At 43.7% G+C, this 20,669-nt stretch overlaps 1 protein-coding gene across 8 annotated transcripts in view; it reads right to left on the reverse strand.

Moving 5' to 3' along the window:
* LOC115129563 (prominin-1-A-like) overlaps window positions 1-20,669 on the reverse strand; it is a 115,687-nt gene that overhangs the window by 27,932 nt on the left and 67,086 nt on the right. For 5 of the 8 annotated variants that reach the window (XM_065018717.1, XM_065018719.1, XM_065018716.1 and 2 more), the window contains 8 exons: window positions 8,305-8,425; window positions 7,950-8,013; window positions 7,562-7,651; window positions 4,672-4,695; window positions 2,248-2,477; window positions 1,994-2,068; window positions 1,561-1,624; window positions 1,126-1,285 (listed from right to left, as the gene is read on the reverse strand). In XM_065018717.1, coding sequence (XP_064874789.1) covers window positions 1,126-1,285; window positions 1,561-1,624; window positions 1,994-2,068; window positions 2,248-2,477; window positions 4,672-4,695; window positions 7,562-7,651; window positions 7,950-8,013; window positions 8,305-8,425 — 828 coding nt within the window. The remainder of the gene's footprint in view (window positions 1-1,125; window positions 1,286-1,560; window positions 1,625-1,993; window positions 2,069-2,247; window positions 2,478-4,671; window positions 4,696-7,561; window positions 7,652-7,949; window positions 8,014-8,304; window positions 8,426-20,669) is intronic. The other 3 variants (XM_029660065.2, XM_065018715.1, XM_029660067.2) reach the window with 1 other exon arrangement.

The raw sequence follows: 20,669 nt of genomic DNA on the forward strand, positions 1-20,669 counted from the left end.
ATTACACTATTGGTATTATTGGGTATATCAGCCAATAGGCTAGATCTACAGTAGTTTGAAAGAAAGCAGAGTTGGGGTTGAAATTAGAATAGGAGCGCACTAGACTTAAGCTAAGTTTTGCATAACTTTTAGGAGTGGCACGATCTGCAGACAGAGTAAAATAAATGTGTTATCAATGTTGATTTCCAGTCAATGTCGGAGCATAAACTATAGCCTATCCTATTTAGGAAGGTGATTCCCTTGGAACGACAACTGTTCCATGGTCTGTATTTCTCCACCCATGCAGCCTACAGGCTATTTACTGAGGCCACACATTGGGTATACACACAGTTGATCTCGCACACACAACAAAAGAGAGGAGGGGTAGGTTATTGAACTTGAAGCAACAAAAATGTGGCTATTCATTTGTGAATATTTTGCGACAAATAGTTGCTCTTAATAGGCTACAATAGATACAGATTTGCAGGCATAGACAAATAAATGTGTTATCAACAGGGTATTTACTTCCAGTCAATGTCGGAGCTGTAGCCTACCACTGGGAAGTACATTTCTCCGCACACGCAGCCGACTTCATCGATACCACACATAAGGCACATTTGATCTTGCACGCCCAACAAAAGAGAGGCGAGGTAGGCTGAACTTGAAGCAGCAACAAAAATGCTCTCCATCCCAAGTAGTCTGTCTGACCGTCTGCTCCCGCCCGCGGCATGAAAAATGCATGGCGGCATCACAACGCTTTCTGTTGCGGCCTGTAGGTTCCATGGGCACCCAGCGGCAACGCAGCCCCCCATCTCAGGGCTCAATCAAATGTAATGGGTGTAATAAGCACAGCTGGTCAAAGAGGGCAACATCAGGAGGCCATGTATGCGTGGGCAGGTCCAGCGTATACTTAAAAGATAACTGACTGAACAAACTCCTGATTCATTATTACATTATGTCACAGTGACCTCTGCTGCTTGGAATGATGCAATAACTCCCGACGATGTTCAGTTAAAAACAGAAATGTATTTGTTCTAAAACTCTGAGCACATCGTAGGCCCCGGTCAAAAGTAGTACACTGTATAGGGAATAGGGTGCCGTTTGGGACGCCCGGTTTGTGAAGCGAGGCCCAGTTCCCGATTGTACCTGTAGAAGTCGATCTGGTCGATCTCGGGGTAGGAGTCTTCTATCTTGGAGTGTGTGTGACTAATGAAGTTGGTAAAGTTGGCCATAGTGCTGTGTACAGGGAACACCTTGGAGAAGCTGCTGATGTTGGTGCCGATGATGTCCAACATGCCCCGGGCTCCTGGGAGAGAGGGAGGGAGAGGCATTGGTGAATTAATAGAGTAATACAACCTTATATTTTGGGGTACTGGGGTAAGACAGTTCAGGTGTAGGTCATTAATTGGAATATGGCAATTGGTCTTATTAGGCTTTACCTTCAATGAGTATTCATACCATACATGATTTGGCTGATTTGGTAATGCAAAGTTGAACACTCAAAATGATATAACCCTTCATATAGTTTCTTCTGAAACTTTTTAGGAGCATTACATGAGGTTAAAGAGAGATGCCACTCACCCTCGAATACGTTCCTCATCTGGTCACTCACCATGCCTGGAGTGTCATTGAATGAGGAGTAGCCCTGTTGGAGGAGAAAGTACAGGTGTGGGATCTTAATTAGATGATGATTGCAAGAAAAATGCAAACTTGTAGTGTATTTGAGGTTTAAAAGAGGCTTCTAAAGTTTGTAATTTCCACTTTAAAATGTTAGACTTGACTCGCACTAACTAAAAATATATCAACCTCCAACAAAAATGTAAATTCATTATAATCCACACAATACTTCACATTTCCTGTTGCTGCAGGATTATTTTCCTGCTGTGAGAAACTGGTCATTAAGATTCCACATCCATAGAAAGGCACGTCTGCGACAGTATCACAAATACATTTTTTTTTAAATGTCACAACTTCCAATTTTAACCTAAAGCTTTTGCAACATTTCTAGACTCACCTTTTGAACGATATTGCTGAGGTCCGTTTTCATCAATTGATTCACACTTTCCAGCTGATTGTTCATATCAGGTAACTGCAGCACATCACACACAACACACACTTACAACGTGATTTTCCTCAGGCAGCGCAGCACACACAATGCGCAAAAAACACATTTTAAATACACCAGATGGCAAATAGTATATTGCTATACAAATCAAAATATCACTGTATGACTATTATTATCATCTTCAATAAAGCGGGCCAGCATACCCGGGTGAAGTTGGCGCTGACGTGGAGCTGTGCCAGGGAGCTACGGATGGAGAGGCAGAGCTGGGCGGTGGTGGCGTCCGAGTCCTCGTCGTTGCAGCCCGGGTCGTTGAGGGTTCTATTGAGGCTGAAGCGCACCAGGCTCAGGTTGAAGTGGAGCTTCCCTGTCGCCTCCTGGAGAACCTCCAGAGACATACTCACGTTCTCCAGGGCGTCTTTGGTCTCCCGCATGGCTTGGGATGGGGACGGGGTAGGATGGAGAGGTGGTAAGTGTGTGTGAGAGTGCAGTATAGACACCCACACACACACACACAAATGTACATGGCATATTCACAAAAACACTCAATGTATGCACACGCAAGTACATACACACAAACCAAATACACGCACACATGCACAGTCATACCCTAGCCGTGATTATACACACACACCAAAACACACACATTCACACAGGGGCAGCAATTAGAATTGAACAGCTGAACAATAGTTGCAGGTTCAATCCACTGTTGGAGCAAGATTGGAACTTGGAAGGCCATAAACTTAATATATTCATATCGAGTCATAATTAAGATGGCACACAAGGTAAGTTTGTACAGTTCCAAATACAGTGGCAAGAAAACGTGTGTGACCCCTTTGGAAATACCTGGATTTCTGCATAAATTGGTCATAACATTTGATCTGATCTTCATCTAGGTCACAACAATAGACAAACACAGTCTTATTAAACTAATAACACACAAACAAATATAGGTTTTCATGTCTTTATTGAACCCACCGTGTAAACATTCACAGTGCAGGGTGGGAAAAGTATGTGAACCCTTGGATTTAATAACTGGTTGATCCTCCTTTGGCAGAAATAACCTCAAACCAAACGTTTTCTGTAGCTGCGGATCAGACCTGCACAACGGTCAGGAGGAATTTTGGACCTTTACAAAATTGTTTCAGTTTGGCAATATTCTTGGGATGTCTGGTTTGAACCGCTCTCTTGAGGTCATGCCACAGCATCTCAATCGGGTTGAGGTCAGGACTCTGACTGGGCCACCACTCCAGAAGGCGTATTTTCTTCTGTTGAAGCCATTTGGTTGTTGATTTACTTCTGTGTTTTGGGTCGTTGTCCTGTTTGCATCACTCAACTTCTGTTGAGCTTCAATTGGCGGACAGATAACCTTACATTCTCCTGCAAAATGTCTTGAAAAACTTGGGAATTCATTTTTCCGTCGATGATAGCAAGCTGTCCAGGCCCTGAGGCATCAAAGCAGCCCCAAACCATGATGCTCCCTCCACCATACTTTACAGTGTGGGTGAGGCTTTGATATTGGTGTACTGTGCCTTCTTTTCTCCACACATAGTGTTGTGTGATCCTTCCAAACAACTCAACTGTAGTTTCATCTGTCCACAGAATAGTTTGCCAGTGGCGCTGTGGAACATCCAGGTGCACTTTTGCAAACTTCAGACGTGCAGCAATGTTTTTTTTGGACAGCAGTGGCTTCTTCCATAGTGTCCTCCCATGAACACAATTCTTGTTTAGTGTTTTACGTGTCGTAAATTCATCACCAGAGATGTTAGCATGTTCCTGAGATTGCTGTAAGTCTTTAGCTGACACTAGGATTTTTCTTAACCTCATTGAGCATTCTGAACTGTGCTCTGCAGTCATCTTTGCAGGATGGCCACTCCTAGGGAGAGTAGCAACAGTGCTGAACTTTCCATTTGTAGACAATTTGTCTTACCGTGGACTGATGAACATCAAGGCTTTTAGAGATATTTTTGTAACCCTTTCCAGTTTTATGCAAGTCTACATTTCTTCTGAGATATCTTTTGTTTGAGGCATGGTTCACATCAGGCAATGCTTCTTGTGAATAGCAAACTCACATTTTGTGAGTGTTTTTTATAGGGTTCTAAACAACATCTCCAATCTCGTCTCATTGATTGGACTCCAGGTTAGCTGACTCCTGACTCCAATTAGCTTTTGGAGAAGTCATTAGCCAATGGGTTCACATACTTTTTCCAACTTACACTGTGAATGTTTAAATGATATATTCAATATAGACAAGAAAAATACAATAATGTGTGTGTTATTAGTTTAAGCACACTATGTTTGTCTATTGTTGTGACTTAGATGAAGATCAGATCAAATTTGATGACCAATTTATGCAGAAATCCAGGTAATTCCAAACTTTTTCTTGGCACTGTATATTGTAGACACACAAGGATGCCTCGTGATTTAGCCTGGTCCCAGATCTGTTTGTGCTGTCTTGCCATCTCCTATGGCCATTGTCATACCAATGGTACAAACTGATCTTGGACCAGGCTACAATTGGCTCAAGAGCCAGGAATACCACAAGGGGACCAATCACAAGAGTGACACCAGGGTGATGTCTCAAGGTTACAAGGCCAGGGATCACAAGGTCAGGGTTTATTTACTGTTACCTTTAATGGCCCTCTCCACTTTGACTTTATGACAAAAAAGTAAAAAGGAAAGAAAAGGATGTCTACTTAAGCGATTAAAGTCGTAGTACGCCATGTTACGAGCTAAGTAACAAGATCTTTCTATAAGAACTACAATACTGCTCTATAATGTTTATATACAGTGCATTCGGAAAGTATTCAGACCCCTTGATTTTTTCTTTTACAGCCTTATTCTAAAATGGATTTAAAAAAATCTCCTCATCAATCTAAACACAATACCCCATCAAGATGAAACGAAAACAGGTTTTCAGAAACTTTTGCAAATGTATTAAAAATAAAAAACAGAAATACCTTATTTACACAAGTATTCAGACCCTTTGCTATGAGACTCGAAATTGAACTCAGGTGCATCCTGTTTCCATTGATCATCTTTGAGATGTTTCTACAACTTGATTCGAGTCCACCTGTGGTAAATCCAATTGAATGAACATGATTTGGAAAGGCACACACTTGTCTATATAAGTCCCAAAGTTGACAGTGCATGTCAGAGCAAAAACCACAGATCTGGGGAAGGGTACCAAAACATTTAAGCAGCATTGAAGGTCCCCAAGAACACAGTGTCCTCCATCATTCTTAAATGGAAGAAGTTGGGAACCACCAAGACTCTTCCTAGAGCTGGCCGCCTGGCCAGACTGAGCAATCGTGACCGATGGTCTTCAGAGTTCTTCTGTGGAGATGAGAGAACCTTCCAGAAGGACAACCATCTCTGCAGCACTCCATCAATCATGCCTTTATGGTAGTGGCCAGACAGTAAAAGGCACATGATAGCCCACATGGAGTTTGTCAAAAGGCACCTAAAGGACTCTCAGACCATGAGAAACAAGATTCTCTGGTCTGATGAAACCAAGATTGAACTCTTTGGCCTGAATGCCAAGCATCACATCTGAAGGAAAACTGGCATCATCCCTACGGTGAAGGATGGTCGTGGCAGCATCATGCTGTGGGGATGTTTTTCAGCGGCAGGGTCTGGGAGACTAGTCAGGTTTGAGGGAAAGATGAACAGAGCAAAATACAGAGTGATCCTTGATGAAAACCTGCTCCAGAGCGCTCAGTCTCTGAATGTCCTTGAGTGGCCCAGCCAGAACCAGGACTTGAATCCGATCGAACATCTCTGAAGAGATCTGAAAATAGCTGTGCAGCGACGCTCCCCATCCAACCTGACAGAGTTTGAGAGGATCTGCAGAGAAGAATGGGAGAAACTCCCCAAATACAGGTGTGCCAAGCTTGTAGTGTCATACCCAATAATAGTCAAGGCTGTAATCGCTGCCAAATGTGCTTCAACAAAGTGCTGCGTAAAGGGTCTGAATACTTATGTAAATGTAATAATTCCATTTTTTATTTGTAATACATTAAAAAATTCAAACGCTGTTGCTTTGTCATTATGGGGTATTGTGTGTAGATTGATGAGGGGGAAAAAACAAATTAATCCATTTTAGAATAAGGCTGTAACATAACAAAATGCTGAAAAAGTCAAGGGGTCTGCATACTATCAGAATGCACTATATACACTGAGTGTACAAAACCTTAGGAACACCTTTCTAAAATTGAGTTGCACCGCCTTTTGCCCTCAGAACAGCCTCAGTTCGTCAGGGCATGTACTCTAAAATGTGTCGAAAGCGTTCCACAGGGATGCTGGATTTCTTTATAATAACAGCTTCATCTCAATTCTAGTCAGGTTTAGTACAATTACTGTGGTAACTAATGTTGTAGGGCCTCAGGACTGTGTTTCCCTTTTTATTGATTTGTTGAAGGTCTTCGACACTGTTGACCATACCCTGCTGTTGTATAAACTTAAAAAAGGTTGGTTTAAGTGTTGAAGCATTGGATTGGTACTGACAGAACAGTGTGTAGCACAGCCAGCGTATGAAATCTGAGTTTCGAAGGATTACGTTGCCCAGGGCTCCATTTTTGGTCCGATCCTTTTTACGGTGTATATAAATTATATAGGGAAGACTGCATTGATAATTTGACCAAGAAATGGAAGTTGAAATTATTATTTTTATTTTAGGAACAAATCTTGTTCTTCAATGTCAGGCAGAAAGGATCTTGTTCAAAGCATTTTCCTATTGGTGCTGGATTATGGTGATATTGTCTCTATAAAGGCCACGGCAAGTACCTTAAAAACTCTGGACACAGTGTATCATGGTGCTTTAAAATGTATCACAAATGCTAGATCACTCACCCATCTCTGTGAATTGCATGCTATGGTGCAATGGACCTTTCTCTCCACCAGGAGGCTAAAGCTCTGGTATACACAAAGCATTGATGGGACAACTCCCTTTGTATCTCTGTTCCTTACTGACCAGATCAGTCACTCGATACAGTCTTTGTTCACAGTCGCTGCTGTTCTTGTCTGTTCCTAAGGCTAGAACTGAGATGAGGAAGCCTTATTTTTCCCATAATGCCCCTTCATCCCGGCGCATGCTTCAAAAGATATTCAAGTTAAGGAGTTAGTGTCCTTGCCTGTTTTAAGACTCTGATCGACGCGACTTGTTTTTGATAGTTGCAGTTATTTTGAATCTTCTACCGTATCTGCAACTTGTGACACTTTTTCTTCTGTGTGTATTTGTATTTTTTTGTAATATTTTATGTACATGCTGCTATTTCCCTGTTTGGCTTTCTTGCATGTCTCCCTCGCAAAATATATTTTTTAACCTCATTGGTTCTTACCTGGTTAAATAAAGGTTAAGTAATAAATAAATACAATAATGTTTTGTACACTCAGGGTATTCTTAAAAGATCCTCATAACTTGTGTCCAATTTGAGGACAGCATTGTCAGTGTGGTAGAGAATAAAAACAATGACAGCATCGGTCTGAAAGAGGAAATGATATCATAAGTACAGGACATACCACCAGCCATATGGAGCGCTCCGTCCATTGCAGGACAGACCTCTTTCCCCAATTCCTCATGGATCTTCCCTCCAAGCAGAGGACCCACATCTGAGGATGGGGAAATAGCATCATTATGTATTCGGGTTAGGGTCAATTCCATTTGAATTCAGGACGTAAATCGATGTTAAAATTCCAATTTCTCCCACAGAAAAGCAATGGAGAAGAATTGGAATTGCAGTTGACATCCTCAATCGACAGAATTGAAATGAAATTGGACCACAACTCTGTTATGTATCTACTTAACGTTCAATATGCTGTTAACTTGATATGGCCATAAGATTCAGAGTTTTGTGCAGTAGACTGAACAGAGACAATATGGAGACGCGGCCTCAGGCGCTGTACTTACTATCCAAGTCAGAAATGACTTTGTTCTTGGCAGTGGCGTATTGTGCTATTAGATAATCAACTTGCTGTGAAAAGAAGAGCAGAATAAAGTCACAGAAATTGAGACACGTGAGTCTGTTTTTTTGTCTGAGATGATTTGTTGTTGTTTTTTTGTCCGAGATTGTGTTACTCTGTCAGTTTCTCTCTATCTCACACATACCCACGCACCTATTACTGTATGTACGCACGCACCCCTTTGAGAAGCATACAATATACATTTAATCTAACCATCTCTTACATTCTTGACTTAGCCTTGTGTGTGTGTGTGCACACCTACAGAAATACTGTCATTGCAGCTATGGTAAAAAAAGCTGTACCGTTGGCGTCTCGTTGGTAAAACTCTGCAGGTCCCTCAGGTTGCTACTGACCAATCTCCTCATGCCTTTGAGCTGTGAGCTCAGGTTCTGGTTAGCTGCATACGCACACAGTACTCCAGCCCTGCGGACAAACAAGAAATACAACCACACAGAACATTAAAAGAGATATAGGCTAGCACACACCAAAATAAGAGCATTTGAAATATTGTAATATTCTAAGCTTTATGGCTGCAATTAAATCTAGAATCGGCTTCCTATTTCGCAACAAAGCCTCCTTCACTCATGCTGCCAAACATACCCTCGTAAAACTGACTATCCTACCGGTCCTTGACTTCGGCGATGTCACTTACAAAATAGCCTCCAACACTCTACTCAGCAAACTGGATGTAGTCTATCACAGTGCCATCCGTTTTCTCACCAAAGCCCCATATACAGTACTACCCACCACTGCGACCTGTATGCTCTCGTTGGCTGACCCTCGCTACATATTCGTCGCCAAACCCACTGGCTCCAGGTCATCTATAAGTCTATGCTAGGTAATGCCCCGCCTTATCTCAGCTCACTGGTCACCACAGCAACACCCACCTGTAGCACGTGTTCAAGCAGGTATATTTCACTGGTCATCCCCAAAGCCAACACTTCCTTTGGCCGCCTTTCCTTCCAGTTCTCTGCTGCCAATGACAGGAACGAATTGCAAAAATCACTGAAGCTGGAGACTTATATCTCCCTCACTAACTTTAAGCATCAGCTGTCAGAGCAGCTTACTGATCACTGTACCTGTACACAGCCAATCTGTAAATAGCACACCCAACTACCTCATCCCCATATTGTTACTTATCCTCTTGCTCTTTTGCACCCCAGTATCTCTACTTGCACATCATCATCTGCACTCCAGTGTTAATGCTAAATTGTAATTTTGTTTTCGCCTATCTATGGCCTATTCACCTATCCTATTTATTTCCTTACCTCCCTACTCTTCTACATTTGCACACACTGTACATAGATATTTATTTTGTGTTATTGACTGCACGTTTGTTTATGTATAACTCTGTGTTGTTGTTTTTGTCACACTGCTTTGCTTTATCTTGGCCAGGTCGCAGTTGTAAATGAGAACTTGTTCTCAACTGGCCTACCTGGTTAAATATATATATATATATTTTTAATTACACAGGCAGCTCAATTCTGTTATTTTCCCACTAATTGGTCTTTTGACCCAACAGATCAGCTCTTTTTCCAAAAATTGGGCAAAAGATCAGAATTGGGTTGCCGGTGTAAATGCAGTCTTTTATATGCTTATGATTTTGTTGAAAGGCAATTCATGTCAAACTTTTGTTCACACCTTCTGTCTATACAGTTATGAATCCTGTACAGACCTCTAATCAGTTTACAAATACCACAAATAATCATTGGAGTTGAAACATACTTTGAACTAGGGCATGGAGCCAGCTAATGACTGTACATGATGTCCTGTCATCTATTGCCTTTATTGCTTCGCATTATTTTGATTGTTTGTATGTGTTGTATTGTATACACCACTCCACACAGAAGTTTGGGGGTGGGGGGCAATTAAGTTGTTTGGATTTGAATGTCCATCTCTCCTTGGCCACATAGCCAACCATTATGACATCACCTGCTTCAGAAAGCTTTGTTCGCCGTGGAAACCATCAATAACATTCTAAAATCCACAACATTCTAGAAACAGAATCAACATTCCCCCCATAAACACTTTCACCTTCTGAGAAGACAGGTCGTTTTGAGACAATCTGTGTACCTTTTATTGCTAAAATGTCGCTGCATCTGTATAATGATGGCTACGAGTCTGACTCCCACTATCAGCCTGACCAGGGCTACGACTCAGGCTTTGAATCTGAATTGGAGTCAGAAGACCCGTTAGAAGAGTCCAGAGAAGTGGGCCTCTTCATCGAGCCCACACCCTCCTCATCCTCAGATCAAGATCAGGTCCGTGAAGTCCCAGTTGCCAGGACCCATGCCCTGAGGGCTGAGGTGGACCAGGCAGTGGCCCTGGCCACGGCCCCTGTGGACCTGGAGGTCATGGTGGGCGAGCACAATGAGATTCTCCAGAGCTCCGGCCCTGAGATCACCAGAGCACCTGTCTGTCTCATACTTGCCCCTCAGGTGGTTCCATCGTGGGTCGCCTGGTTTAGAAGCAGAGAGGCAGAACCAGAAAGCACTCACTCAGTCAGTTCTTTGAGCAATGGCAAGTATACAATTCCAAGTTTATTAGGAAAACATCATCACATAGAACGTTTTTTGAAGACAAATGCTGTCTTTTAAGTGTGACCGATTGTGTGTATTGTCTTTCATTCCGTAGATTATAATGGTTTAGACGTGAAGCGTCAAGAGTCTCCCGTAAGAGATCCGGAAGACCAGAGGGTCCCGCTCACCAAGAGAATGAGAGGATCAGAGGACTCTGGCAGTTTCCTGATCCCTAGGTTGCCACCATGGGTCACCTTCAAGAGGACCAGGGAGTCCGGCCCTTCTAGCAGCCCAGGCTGTTTCCAACTAGAAGGCTCATCATGGAAGAAATGGAAGAGGTAGTCTATCTTTTGATCTCTTTATTGTTTTATCTTGTGTTTTTTTCTTTTATATAGACAATACCAGTCAGATGTTTGGACACACATACTCATTCAAGGGTTTTTCTTCATAGTTCTATATTTTCTACATTGTAGAATAATATTGAAGACATCGAAACTATGAAATGACACATATGGAATCATGTAGTAACCAAGAAAGTGTTCAACAAATGAAAATATATTTCATATTTTAGATTCTTCAAAGTAGCCACACTTTGTCTTGGTGACAGCTTTGCACACTCTTGGCATTCTCTCAACCAACTTCACCTGGAATTATTTTCCAACAGTCTTGAAGGAGTTCCCACATATGCAGTGCACTTGTTGGCTGCTTTTCCTTCACTCTGCGGTCCAACTCATCCCAAACCATCTCAATTGGGTTGAGGTCGGGTGATTCTGAAGGCCAGGTCACCTGATGCAGCACTCCATCCCTCTCCTTCTTGGTCAAATAGCCCGTACACAGCCTGGAGGTGTGTTGGGTCACTGTCCTTAAAAAACAAATTATAGTCCCACTAAGCACAAACCAGATGGCGTATCGCTGCTGTGGTAGCCATGCTGGTTAAGTGTGCCTTGAATTCTAAATAAATCACTGACAGTGTCACCAGCAAAGCACCCCCACACCATCACACATCTTCCTTCATACTTCACGGTAGGAACCACACATGTTGAGATCATCCGTTCACCTACTCCGCATGTCACAAAGGCACATCGGTTGGAACCAAAAATCAAAAATTTGGACTCATCAGACCAAAGGACAGATTTCCAATGGTCCAATGTCCATTGCTCATTCCATTGCTAATTTCTTGGCCCAAGCTGTCATGGTTCCACCAGGGCCCTAGAGAATTTCTTTGTTACTCAGGTGTTGCTTGTCATTTCATTTCAGCACCTGGGTCCAACCCCACCTCATCACAGCATGTTTCTGCCACAACATTGACCCAGCAGAGATCAACCAGATTAGAGGTCATAACCTATCAAGGAGCACTGTTGGGAAGACGGCAAGAACAAATCCACGAGACCCTCCGGGCACTCACCGATTCCTTCCATCCACGGCACGCCCCCAATTCAGGAGGAGCCAATGCCCAAGTCTCATCGCCCAGTGCTACAGGCGCCGCTGTAGTTCCTCCAGCGAACCTGCACCAGGAACCCAAGATCCCAGCCCCCTGAGCGGTATGACGGCCACCCGGGAGGATGTAAGGGTTTCCTCACTCAGTGCTCTCTGGTGTTTGAGCTACAGTCCTCCTCGTTCCACACTGATCGGGCCATGATCGCCTACATCATCTCTCTGCGTCAGGGCCCTGGCGTGGGCAACGGCTTTGTGGGAACAGCAGCCACCATCCGGCAGCTCCATATTAGCCTCTACTGCCGAGCTGCGTCAAGTCTTTGACCACACAGACGATGGGCGAGAAGCAGCAAGGCGACTGTTCAGACTCCGCCAAGGGGCCCGATCTCCATCCAAAAAGCCAAGAGGTTGAATGCTCGCCAGGCTAGGTGGGCTCTGTTTTCTAACCAGTTCGATTTCACACTAGCCTATCGCCCGGGATCCAAGAATCATAAAGCAGACGCCCTGTCCCGCCAATACAATGTCTCTAACGAGGAGAGGGACCCCGATAACCTGACCCCGTGCGGGGGACCCACTAACAGACTTTACATTCCGCGATCAACCTGGTCCCGACTACTACAATGGGGACACTACTCGAAATTAACTGGTCATCCAGGGGCTAATCGGATACTGGAGTTCCTGAGGTGGAAAGTCTGGTGGCTCCGCGGCTGGACCCACCCCTGAGGGGGCGGGGGTACTGTCGTCATGATTCCTCCTGGCAGCAGAGACCGCCCTAGATACTTTGTTACTCAGGTGTTGCTTACCATTTCATTATGATTTCCCTTTTAAAAGAGGTGTGTTTTCTGTCCTTGTTTGTAGAAGCTTGATTTTGGTTGCCCTGTGTGTTTGTCGCCTGAGTTAGTTTCTAGTCCTAGTGTTTGTTGTTTTTTCAGTATTACTGTGATCCTTCTGTTACCTTATTGTTTTTCAGTAAAGTATTTACGTTATCCTAAACCATTGATGCCTTGTCTAGTCCATTTGCTGCACCTGGGTCCAACCCCACCTCATCACACAAGCAAGTCTCTCTTTATTATTGGTGTCCTTTATTAGTGGTTTCTTTGCAGCAATTCGACCATGAAGGCCTGATTTATGCAGTCTCCTCTGAACAGTTGATGTTGGATGTGTCTGTTACTTGTAACTCTAAGTTACCTCTGCAGCAGAGGTACCTTTGGGTCTTCCTTCCCTGCGGCGGTCCTCATGAGAGCCAGTTTCATCATAGCACTTGATGGTTTTTTAAGAGTTTAGAAGTCAGGACCCTCTTTCTTCAGCTTGCTGTAGTCCATGTTCACTGAGTAAAACTTGTGCTGTCATTTTCCAGATTGACTGACCTTCATGTCTTAAGTTAATGATGGACTGTCATTTCTCTTTGCTTATTTTAGCTGTTCTTGCCATAATATGGACTTGGTCTTTTACCAAATAGGGCTATCTTTTGTATACCACCCTTACCTTGTCACAACACAACTGACTGGCTCAAATACGTTAAGAAGGAAATAAATTCCACAAATGAACTTTTAACAAGGCACACCTGTTAATTTTCAATGTATTCCAGGTGACTACCTGATGAAGCTGGTTGAGAGAATGCCAAGAGTGTGCACAGCTGTCCTCAAGGCAAAGGGTGGCTATTTTGAAGAATCTCAAATATATTTTGATTGGTTTAACACTTTTTGTTGGTGACATGATTCCATATGTGTTATTTCATAGTTTTGATGTCTTCACTATTAAAAATAAAGAAACCCTTGAATGAGTAGGTGTGTCAACTTTTGACTGGTACTGTATATATATATATTTTTTGTGTCTTAGGGAGACTTGAAAGGCACTTAAAATCAAATGTATTATTAGGTCAGTTGAGGAGAGTGACATTGCCATTGTCCCAAATGTGACAAGGCCCAAGTATAGGAGAACATGGGAATCAAACCTTTGCCCAGGACGTTCTGAGTCCGTGGGAACCAATCGGAAGAGACAGAGGGTCTGATGAAGACACTGACTCAACTCAACTGATGTCAAACAATCTCAACTGACCTTTAATTGCATTTTGTATCAGTTATAAAATAAATGTACTGTCTTTTTTTCTATATTAATAGAAAATAAAAATGTTTTAGATCTGCGATCTGATTTGTCCTTATCTGTCTTATGATTACTTAAGATTTGAAAACATATATAAACACCATGTAAAGTGTCAGTCCCATGTTTCAAGACCTGAAATAAAAAATCCCAGAAATGTTCCATATGCACAAAAAGCTTATTTTTCTTCAATTCTGTGCAAAAATGTGTTTACATCCCTGTTAGGGAGCATTTCTCCTTTGCCAACATTATCCATCCACCTGACAGGTGTGGCATATCAAGAAGCTGATTAAACAACATGATCGTAACACAGGTACACCTTGTGCTGGGAACAATAAAAGGCCACTCTAAAATGTGCAGTTTTTTCACAGCCATTGAAGAGGAGTGGGACAACATTCCACAGGCCACAATCAACAGCCTGATAACGTCGATGCGAAGGAGATGTGTCTCGCTGCATGAGGCAAATGGTGGTCACACCAGATAGATACTGACTGGTTTTCTGATCCACACCCCAACCTTTTCTTTTAAGGTATCTGTGACCAACAGCATATTTGTATTCCCAGTCATATGACATCCATAGATTAGGGCCTAATACATTTATTTAAATGGACTTATTTCCTTATATGAACTCAGTAAAATCTTTGAAATTGTTGCATGTTGCGTTTATATTTCTGTACAGTGTAAATAACACCAAATTGTACCTAATAAATTTCTCTTCATATTTTAGCTGTTCTTGCCATAATATGGAATGCGTTCCAGGTGACGACAATCTGCCCATCTCTGCCCATTCACGAAAATGGTTCGCTCCTACAGACAAATCATATTCAAACCAAATCAAGCTTTATTGATACAGCACATTTCAGACTTGGAATGCAACGCAATGTGCTTTACAGAAGAAAAAAAAACAATGAAAATAAAAGCTGAAATATTTACTACACAACAAACACAAAATAAAAAACTAAAGAATGACAAACTGAACAACTAAAAAGCACTCTAAGGAAAAGCAAAGCTAAAAATGTGTTTTAAGATAAACATTTTAAATATGTCCACAGTTTCAGCTGGGGACATAATAACTAAAGGCTGCCTCTCCATGCCTCTTGGTCCTAGGCTTTGGGACAGTTAAAAGGCCAGTGCCAGAGGACCTGAGTGAGTCACGTGGCCGTGGCTTGCTATATAAAGCAGCCAGACAAGCATCAAGGCATTCAGTGACTGTTTGATTCAACGTTAGAATGGGCAAAACCAGTGACCTAAGCGACATTGAGTGTGGTATGATCGTCGGTGCCAGGTGCACCGGTTCCAGTATGTCAGAAACAGCTGTCCTCATGGTCTTTTCACACATGACAGTGTCTAGGGTTTACCGAGAATGGTGCGACAAACAAAAAACATAAAGTCAGCGGCAGTCCTGTGGGCGAAAACAGCTCGTTGACAAGAGGTCGAAGGAGAATGGCAAGAATTGTGCAAGCTAACAGGCGGGCCACAAACAGGCAAATAACGGCAACAGTGGTATGCAGAACGGCATCTCGGAACGCACAACTCGTCGGTCCTTGTCACGGATGGCCTATTGCAACTCCTATCCAGTGGGCACGCGATCACCAACACTGGACAATTGAGGAGTGGAAAAACATTGCCTGGTGCAACGAATCTCGGGTCCTGTTGCGTCCTGCTGACGGCAGAGTCAGGATTTGGCGAAAGCAAAACAGGCAAAAGCAAAACAGGCAAACTGCCTGGTGGCGGTGGTGTAATGGTGTAGGGAATGTTTTCCTGGCACAAGTTAGGTCCCTTGATATCAATTGGACAACATTTCCATGACCTGAAGAATTCAGGCTGTTCTGGAGGAACTAGATGGGTGTACCTAATAAATAAACATTTTCAGATAATTGACAAAAATACTTAATGAAATCCTTGTATAAGCACAGCAATAACATATAAATGCCAGCAGGTGGCAGTACAAGTCCTTACAGCAAAACCATGACCTGTTCCACCATCATTATAGGAATAGTGTACAGGGCCTAAAATTGAATACAGACTAACTGACCAACATAATCTGCTTATGCCCCCCCTCCCCTGGGAGAGTTAACTAATTTAAAATGAAAAAATGCACACTGAAATGGTTGAAGGTGATATGCTGTGGCTCACTCAACTGAAATGATTTGAGATCGAGGCTTTACACTCTGTCATGTAACCTTTCAGGCAGTAAACATACTGTAAAGTACATGCTAAACACGCTACTGCATATTGTGAATAACTTATACATCTAAAAGAGTCACTTCCGTACTTAAAACAGTCCATACTGTGGCTCTGTGTGTTGTGCTTCTAGTGTTAATTAGCTCCAGGAACATCAACGGGAACCTTGTCCATATATTAAGTCCTAATTTCCATGATTCCTTCTATCCCTCCTGAATACTAACCCTAGTTTCTAAAATGGTCAGAGTTTGATGAATACTAACCCTAGTTTCTAAAATGGTCAGAGTTTGATGAATACTAACCCTAGTTTCTAATATGGTCCGAGTTGCTAAATAATAACCTTATTTTCTAAAAATGGTCCGAGTTGCTAGGTCAGGGGTTCCCAAACTTTTTTGGCCCACGACCCCATTATGATATTAAATTAAATTATTGCGACGTGAAAAAAAAGACCATTTTAATTTCCCAAAAATATTTGACCCCTTTTTTTGATCATGTCTCATCGCTGCAACTCCCAACGGGCTCGGGAGGCGAAGGTCTAGTCATGCGTCCTCTGTTAAACATGACCCGCCTTACTGCAAATTATTCTGACATAATGTCTCTTCTCTCACCACCACTAATGAGATGGGTGTGCTTGATGCATGGCGTGTCAGAGCTTCCCAAAGTCATGGGGTGTGGTCGACAGTGCGCACCTCATCTCTACTGTCACATCCAACCTGGGTCGATATTTGGTTTTAATGCCGATGAGAGCACTGAATCCAGCATCCTACAGATATGAGCTGGCAAAGGGTAGCCTACCATGAGTTTTATGGTGCTTTCACGGAAACGGAAACATGGCTCACTCGAGACACGCTATCGGAGTCGGTACAGCCAGCTGGTTTCTTCACGCATGGCGCCGACAGAAACAAGCATCTTTCTGGTAAGAAGAAGGGCGTGGGTGTAAGCCTTATGATTAACGAGACGTGGTGTGATCATAACAACATACAGGAACTCTATAGATGTCCTTCTGTTCACCTGACTTAGAATTCCTCACAATCAAATGCTGACCACATTATCTACCTAGAGAAATCTCTTCGATTATTATCCCAGCCGCATATATTCCATATAACGAACTTCATTTGACTCTATGTAAACTGGAAACCACATATCCTGAGGCTGCATTCATTGTAGCTGGGGATTTTAACAAGGCTAATCTGAAAACAAGGCTCCCTAAAGTCAACAACATTGATGAATATGCTGATTCGGTGAGCGGGTTTCTTAGCAAGCGCATCGGCGATGTCGTACCCACAGCCTCTATTAAAACATTCCCAAACCAGAAACCGTGGATTGATGGCAGCATTCGCGCAAAACTGAAAACGCAAACCACTGCTTTTAATCAGGGCAAGATGACTGGAAACATGACTGATTACAAACAGTGTAGCTATTCCCTCCACAAGGCAATCAAACAAGCTAAGCGTCAGTATAGAGACAAAGTAGAGTCACAATTCAACGGCTCAGACACGAGAGGTATGTGGCAGGGTCTACAGTCAATCACGGACTATAAAAGGAAAACCAGCCCTGTCACGGACCAGGATGTCTCCCAGACAGACTAAACAACTTCTTTGCCCGCTTTGAGGACAATACAGTAACATGAGACGGCCTGCTACCAAAACCTGCGGGCTCTCCTTCACTGCAGCAGACGTGAGCAAAACATTTAAATGTGTCAACCCTCGCAAGGCTGCAGGCCCAGACGACATCCCCAGCCGCGTCCTCAGAGCAAGCGCAGACCAGCTGGCTGTTGTGTTTACGGACATATTCAATCAATCCTTATCCCGGTCTGCTGCCCCCACATGCTTCAAGAGGGCCACCATTGTTCCTGTTCCCAAGAAAGCTAAGGTAACTGAGCTAAATGACTACCGCCCCGTAGCACTCACTTCCGTCATCATGAAGTGCTTTGAGAGACTAGTCAAGGACCATATCACCTCCACCCTACCTGACACCCTAGACCCACTCTAATTTGCTTACGGCCCCAATAGGTCCACAGACGACACAATCGCAATCACACTGCACAATGCCCTAACCCATCTGGACAAGAGGAATACCTATGTGAGAATGCTGTTCATCGAGTACAGGTCAGCATTTAACACCATAGTACCCTCCAAACTCATCATCAAGCTCGAGACCCTGGGTCTCAACCCCGCCCTGTGCAACTGGGTCCTGGACTTCCTGACGGGCCGCCCCCAGGTGCTGAGGGTAGGTAACAACATCTCCACCCCGCTTGATGCTCCACACTGGGGTCCCACAAGGGTGCGTTCTCAGCCCTCTCCTGTACTCCCTGTTCACCCATGACTGCGTGGCTGTGCACGCCTCCAACTCAATCATCAAGTTTGCAGACGACACTACAGTGGTAGGCTTGATTACCAACAACAACGAGACGGCCTAAGGGGGGAGGCGAGGGCCCTCGGAGTGTGGTGTTAGGAAAATAAGCTCACACTCAACATCAACAAAACAAAGGAGATGATCGTGGACTTCAGGAAACAGCAGAGGGAGCACCCCCCTATCCACATCGATGGGACAGTAGTGGAGAGGGTAGAAAGTTTTAAGTTCCTCGGCGTACACATCACTGACAAACTGAATTGGTCCACCCACACAGACAGCGTTGTGAAGAAGGCACAGCAGCTCAGGAGGCTGAAGAAATTTGACTTGCCACCAAAAACACTCACAAATGTTTACAGATGCATAATCGAGAGCATCCAGTCGGGCTGTATCACCGCCTGGTACGACAACTGCTCCGCCCACAACCGTAAGGCTCTCCAGAGGGTAGTGAGGTCTGCACAACACATCACCGGGGGAAAACTACCTGCCCTCCAGGACACCTACACCACCCGATGTCACAGGAAGGCCAAAAAGATCATCAAGGACAACAACCACCCGAGCCACTGCCTGTTCACCCCTCTATCATCCAGAAGGCGAGGTCAGTACAGGTGCATCAAAGCAGGGACCGAGAGACTGAAAAACAGCTTCTAAGAGACTGAAAAACAGCTTCTATCTCAAGGCCATCAGACTGTTTAACAGCCCTCACTAACATACTGACTCAACTCCAGACACTTTAATAATGGAAACATTGATGTAATAAATGTATCACTAGCCACTTAAAAAAAAAATCCACTTTTATATGTTTACATACCCTACATTAAGCATCTCATATGTATATACTGTACTCTATACCATCTACTGCATCTTGCCATCTTGATGTAATGTATCACTGGCCACTTTAAACAATGCCACTTTTATATGTTTACATACCCTACATTACTCATCTCATATGTATATACTGTACTCTATACCATCTACTGCATCTTGCCTATGCCGTTCTATACCATCACTCATTCATATATTTTTGTATGTATATATTCTTATTCATTCCTTTATACTTGTGTGTATAAGGTAATTGTTGTGAAATTGTAAGGTTAGATTACTCGTTGGATATTACTGCATTGCCGGAACCAGAAGCACAAGCATTTCGCTACACTCGCATTAACATCTGCTAACCATGTGTATATGACAAATACAATTTGATTTGATCATGATGCCAAGCCTCCCGGGTGGCGCAGTGGTCTAAGGCACTGCACTGCATCGCAGCGCTAGCTGTGCTACCAGAGACTCTGGGTTCGAGCCCAGGCTCTGTCGCAGCCGGCCGTGCGTCGTCTGGGTTAGGGAGGGTTGTGCCGGTAGGGATATCTTTGTCTCATCGCGCACTAGTGACTCCTGTGGCGGGCCGGAGGCAGTGCACGCTGACGAGGTTTTACATTTACATTTAAGTCATTTAGCAGACGCTCTTATCCAGAGCGACTTACAAATTGGTGCGTTCACCTTAAGACATCCAGTGGAACAGCCACTTTACAATAGTGCATCTAAATCTTTTAAGGGGGGTGAGAAGGATTACTTTATCCTATCCTAGGTATTCCTGAAAGAGGTGGGGTTTCAGGTGTCTCCGGAAGGTGGTGATTGACTCCGCTGTCCTGGCGTCGTGAGGGAGTTTGTTCCACCATTGGGGGGCCAGAGCAGCGAACAGTTTTGACTGGGCTGCGCGGGAACTGTACTTCCTCAGTGGTAGGGAGGCGAGCAGGCCAGAGGTGGATGAACGCAGTGCCCTTGTTTGGGTGTAGGGCCTGATCAGAGCCTGGAGGTACTGAGGTGCCGTTCCCCTCACAGCTCCGTAGGCAAGCACCAGGTTGCTAGGTGTACGGTGTTTCCTCCAACACGTTGGTGCGGCTGGCTTCCAAGTTGGATGCGTGCTGTGTTAAGAAGCAGTGCGGCTTGGTTGGGTTGTGTTTCGGAGGACGCATGGCTCTCGACCTTCATTACTCCGGAGCCCGTACAAGAGTTGTAGCGATGAGACAAGACAGTAACTACTAACAATTGGATACCATGAAATTGGGGGTAAATATATA

Source organism: Oncorhynchus nerka, linkage group LG5 (assembly GCF_034236695.1).
Source record: "Oncorhynchus nerka isolate Pitt River linkage group LG5, Oner_Uvic_2.0, whole genome shotgun sequence".
Classification (NCBI taxonomy): Eukaryota; Metazoa; Chordata; class Actinopteri; order Salmoniformes; family Salmonidae; genus Oncorhynchus; species Oncorhynchus nerka.